General features: G+C 54.9%; 1 protein-coding gene across 1 annotated transcript; it reads right to left on the bottom strand.

Moving 5' to 3' along the window:
• Positions 1-493: 493 nt before the first annotated feature.
• Positions 494-2533, bottom strand: LOC138503338 (nuclear apoptosis-inducing factor 1-like). The gene is made up of 2 exons (XM_069622969.1): positions 1704-2533; positions 494-1379 (listed from the first exon to the last, which is right to left on the bottom strand). Exons 1-2 carry the CDS (start codon positions 2122-2124, stop codon positions 538-540), a joined length of 1263 nt encoding a protein of 420 aa, XP_069479070.1. The 5' UTR covers positions 2125-2533; the 3' UTR covers positions 494-537.
• Between the last annotated feature and the right edge of the window lie 1712 nt (positions 2534-4245).

Below are 4245 nucleotides of genomic sequence, written 5' to 3'. Positions count from 1 at the left end.
AGGCGATGCACAGGAGGGGCGTGCCATGCGCCAAAGTATCATCAACCACTGCTTCTAGCACACACGGCTGGTGTTCATCGCATGGAGACAGCACTTGGGGCACTGTGTGACTCTGGGGCATGCACACTGAGGACTGGACACCAATAAAGCACACATACGCAATGAAAATGTCCACACGTTTCCTTTTGTGAAACGAATAAATTGTATTTGAACTATGTACTGTCGTGTCACACCCCCTCCCACCTCCCACCTCCCCCCTGCACACCCCCCCCCCAACTCCCCCCTTAACTCCCCAACACACCACCCCGCCACCCCCCTGCACACCCCAACACACCCCCTCCCACCTCCCACCTCCCCCCTGCACACACCCCCCCCGAACTCCCCCCTTAACTCCCCAACACACCACCCCGCCACCCCCCTGCACACCCCAACACACCCACTCCCCCCTCCACCCTCCCCCCCCCCTGGAATCCCAACAAAGGTGTGAGTTGGTCTGTGCAGCAGTGTCAGTAGTAGGATTCCTACACTGTCCGGCCACTATTGGCAGCCCCCTCCACTGGCCCCCGGGGCACCCCTGCCTGTGCTGCGGAGGTTCCTCCCCGATCGGCGGATGGGGCTGCTCGGTGTCGAGCTGGCAACCGAGGAGGATCCTGCCTGCTCATTTGGACGCATGGCCCGTATTGTCTGCACAAGGTCAGTGATGGCGTGCCGCACAGCAGCTAGTTCCGCGCAGATGTCCTTTGTGGACGACTCTATAGCTGCCTTCACAGTCTCAGCACATTTATCCATTGCTGCACTTGACCCCCCACATTCAGCAACATGTTCTTCGAGCAGCGAGGAAAGTTGCTGCTGCCGGGTGGCAATCGCCTCCAGAGAATGGTTGGGATTCTGGGCCATGGCTAATGGCAGTGGCATTCCCATTGGGCTGATCTGCCCCTGCAGCGGGGATGGAGTGGCTGGCCAATCGTCATCCTCTGGCTGACCCTGTGTGGCATCCACATGCGGGCTGCTTAGGGACAGGTAGGGGGAATGAGGGTGGCCTGTGGGGCTCCTGACATCACTCTCCTCAAAGGTCCCTGCTTCACTATCGGAGGAGGCAGCAATGGCAGCAGTCTCCCCAAGTGTGCTGCTTGCAGCAGAGGCTGTGGCTTCTGTGGGCATGATTGGTGTGATGTCTGCTGCTGCTGCTGCTGCTGCTGTACTGCCTGCTGGGGTGGCTGTCTGTGCCCTGTCCTGTTTCCCTTGCATGGATTTTGCCTGCTGTGGTGTTTTCCTCGGGACGACAGAGGTGGAGGGTTGTGGCGTTGGCACAGTTGGCCTGGCCCTCTTGGTGGGTGTGGAGGCTGTGGTGTCCTCTTCCTCAAGGTCGGAATTTGAGCCTGTGGTGGGACAGAGGAGGGAGAGTGTTATTGATGGGTCTGCGGACATTGGCCGGGCATTGTGGCGACTGGCATCTCATCAGTTAGTACATGTGGCACATTTCATGCAGGGGAAAAAAGTTGACTCCCTTTTGTGTGGAAGTAGCATGGAGGTATGTGGGTGCCTGCAGTTAGGGTGTGCATGCTGCATGTGTACAGGGTGCAGATCGGATGTATCTGTGGGCAGTCTCCTGCTGATGTGTTGCATTCACACTATGGGCCAACATTGTACTTCACATGAATGGACTTAGGTGAGATTTGCATGCCTTGATTTGAGCCACCTACCTGCATCGCCCGATGTCGGGGCTCCTCTCTCCATTCCTCCTACTCCTTCAATGCTCTGCATTCCGATTGTGGAGGCACAGATTTCCTCCCATGGCTGCAATTTTATAGGGGACTCCGATCCTCCCCCAGTTGCCATTGCCAGGTTCATGTTGGCTGATAGTATGCTCCTGACTCTGAGCCGGAGATCGTCCCACCGCTTGCGGCACTGTTTGACATTGCGGGGTGTCGTTCCCACGGCACTGACCCGCTGAGCTACCAGTGCCCATATGGCCTTCTTCTTGGTTATGGCCGGTCTTGTCAGTTGGTTGGAGAATACCACTGCAGCGTTCTCCTGTAGGGTCTCCGCTAGAATGGTGAGCTCCTCTCTGGAGAAGCGGTCTTGCCGCTGGCGGTCACAGGCTTTTTTCAAAACTTTAGGCATCTTCCTGCAGGTAGAAGGTTGAAGCCGGTATTGGCGGGGTCTCAGGCTCGGATGTCCAGTGGTTTCGGAGGATGGCAATGGATTGTGTTTTTAAAGATGGCCGCCGTGCTCTTTCCCGTTCCGCCGCGGTGACGCTACTTCCGGTTCCGCTTATCTACGGTCAACGCTAATTGCGGTGACCGCTAACTACGGTCACCGCTATGTACGGCGGTGGCGGTGGTGCACCTTGCGCCGCATACGATGCCGGTAGGTGCCGTTTTGGGGGCATTACCGCCATGGCGCTGTTTACATTACCGCCATGGCGTAATGCTCGTGCGCGATGGGTCGTAATGTGGCGCACTTTACACCATCGTCCCACGGCGTTAACGTTCATTACGCCATGGCGGTAATGACGGCGGATTACCGCCAGGGTCGTAATGAGGCCCATTGGGTATTATTCCTCCCTTATACAAGAGCGAGTCGCCCCAGTGTCTACAATGATTTGCCTCCTACCGTCACAACGACCCTTGGTTCCTCTTGGGGGTTGTCATGATGCCTACTCCCGGGGACCCAGACCAAGTCCATCAACCCCGGAAGCAGGCATCAAGTTATCCCAAGAAAGCCCAACAACCCCTGCTAGGGGCTATTTGGGTCCAGTCCTGGCACCTATGGCGCCAGGCTCATATGGAGAGTCAGTCCTGCCGCCATGGGCGCCAGGCTCATAGATTAAAACTTACCTGATGCAGACCATGCTGCAAACGTACCTGATGCAGACCATGCTGCAAGAGCTCCAAGCCAAAAGAGACTACTTTACTTAGGGACTATTTTTTTACTCGGGCTGGGCTGGGGAGGATTACTTACCTGGGACTACTTTGGAGGCTATTTAAACCACGCCCGAAGAGCAGCACACGCTTCGCGTTATTCTGCATCCAGCAGCGTAACGCTCACCGTGCCTGCAAGTCTGCATCCAGCCTTCTGCCACGCCCGCGTCGAGTTTGGAGCTCCTAGAAAAAGGGAGAAAGAAGGAGAAAAGGTTAGAACAAGAGCAATACCTTTGATCCTTACCTGAATTCCCGATCCATCGCGCCTTCGTGCTGGAAGAAAGAAGCTATTTATGCGCATTGCCTCGTCTGCTGCAGCGCCGCACTGAACTCACCGGCCTTCGCAGCATCTTCACATTCCACCGCATCCTCCTGCATGTTCCCGCCGCACTCCGGCACCTAAGGAGAAGACAAGAACAGCAAGGTGAGCCAAGGGAATACACAGAGGAATATTAGTTACCCCCCACAGACTTACCTGATTTTACCACCGGGGGTTCTATTCCTCTTCACGGGTCGGCGCAGCTTCCACTGCATCTTCGCCGAACCACGGCCCCTAGGGGGAAACAAAAGGACAGCAAGGTGAAACAAAGGGACTAACAAGGGGAACCCTCCTCACCACAATAGACTTACCTGATTTTACCGCCAGAGGTATTATTCCCGGACACTTCATACTTTCTCTCAGCGCCTGAATAAGGGAGAAAGCAACAGGTTACATATTGACATTATTTTATCGAACTGTGTTGGAAAATACAAATCCTTACCAGAATACTACCGGTTGCCACAAGGAACTCTTCATTAGGGTCAAGCTGCAACCTGCAAGGAATCGGACGAGAGTGAAAGTCAGGCATTTGAACTCTTACGAACTTTATACTTACGGCGTCTTGCCGGGAATTTCGGAGTCAATATTGTTCTGGAACTCACCAATTCCTTCGAGCCAGTGAAGCAACTGGTTATCAATGCGCTCAATGTAGGATGGAGAGCTCATCTTTTCAAACCATCAGGTGAGACTATAAGAGGGGACATCAAAGGTGATCTGTGGGGAGAACAGCGGGGGTGGGGGGATTTACACTGAACTCCACCAGTGGTTAATTCCCTTTCTCCATTTGCAGAAGAATATTCCTACAGGCCAAGCAAACGAAGCTAGGTGGGCCAGTCCAGTCCGTCATCTCGGCCCTATGCGTCACAATGGTGGAGACCGCAGCTGTCCAGTTCCGACTGACGCCTCTGTGGGAGCCAGGTGAGCGAAACAGGGGTGTGGTGTTACTGCTAGTACTGAACACATCAAGTCACCCTGTGACCTGTCCTACTGAGGGTAAAAATG

This window comes from Ambystoma mexicanum, chromosome 11, assembly GCF_040938575.1.
Source record: "Ambystoma mexicanum isolate Mex_15411 chromosome 11, UKY_AmexF1_1, whole genome shotgun sequence".
In the NCBI taxonomy this organism is placed as follows: Eukaryota; Metazoa; Chordata; class Amphibia; order Caudata; family Ambystomatidae; genus Ambystoma; species Ambystoma mexicanum.
The sequence above is the reverse complement of the archived record's forward strand: the minus strand, read 5'-3'. Positions and strand labels throughout refer to the sequence as shown.

Bases quoted from the DNA above. Each gene is read 5' to 3' on its own strand.
- LOC138503338 (XM_069622969.1), bottom strand. From the start codon at position 2,124: ATGCCTAAAGTTTTGAAAAAAGCCTGTGACCGCCAGCGGCAAGACCGC. The intron at 1,380-1,703 runs GTAGGTGGCTCA...GTCCCACCACAG, and splicing joins CCCGACATCGGGCGATGCAG to GCTCAAATTCCGACCTTGAG.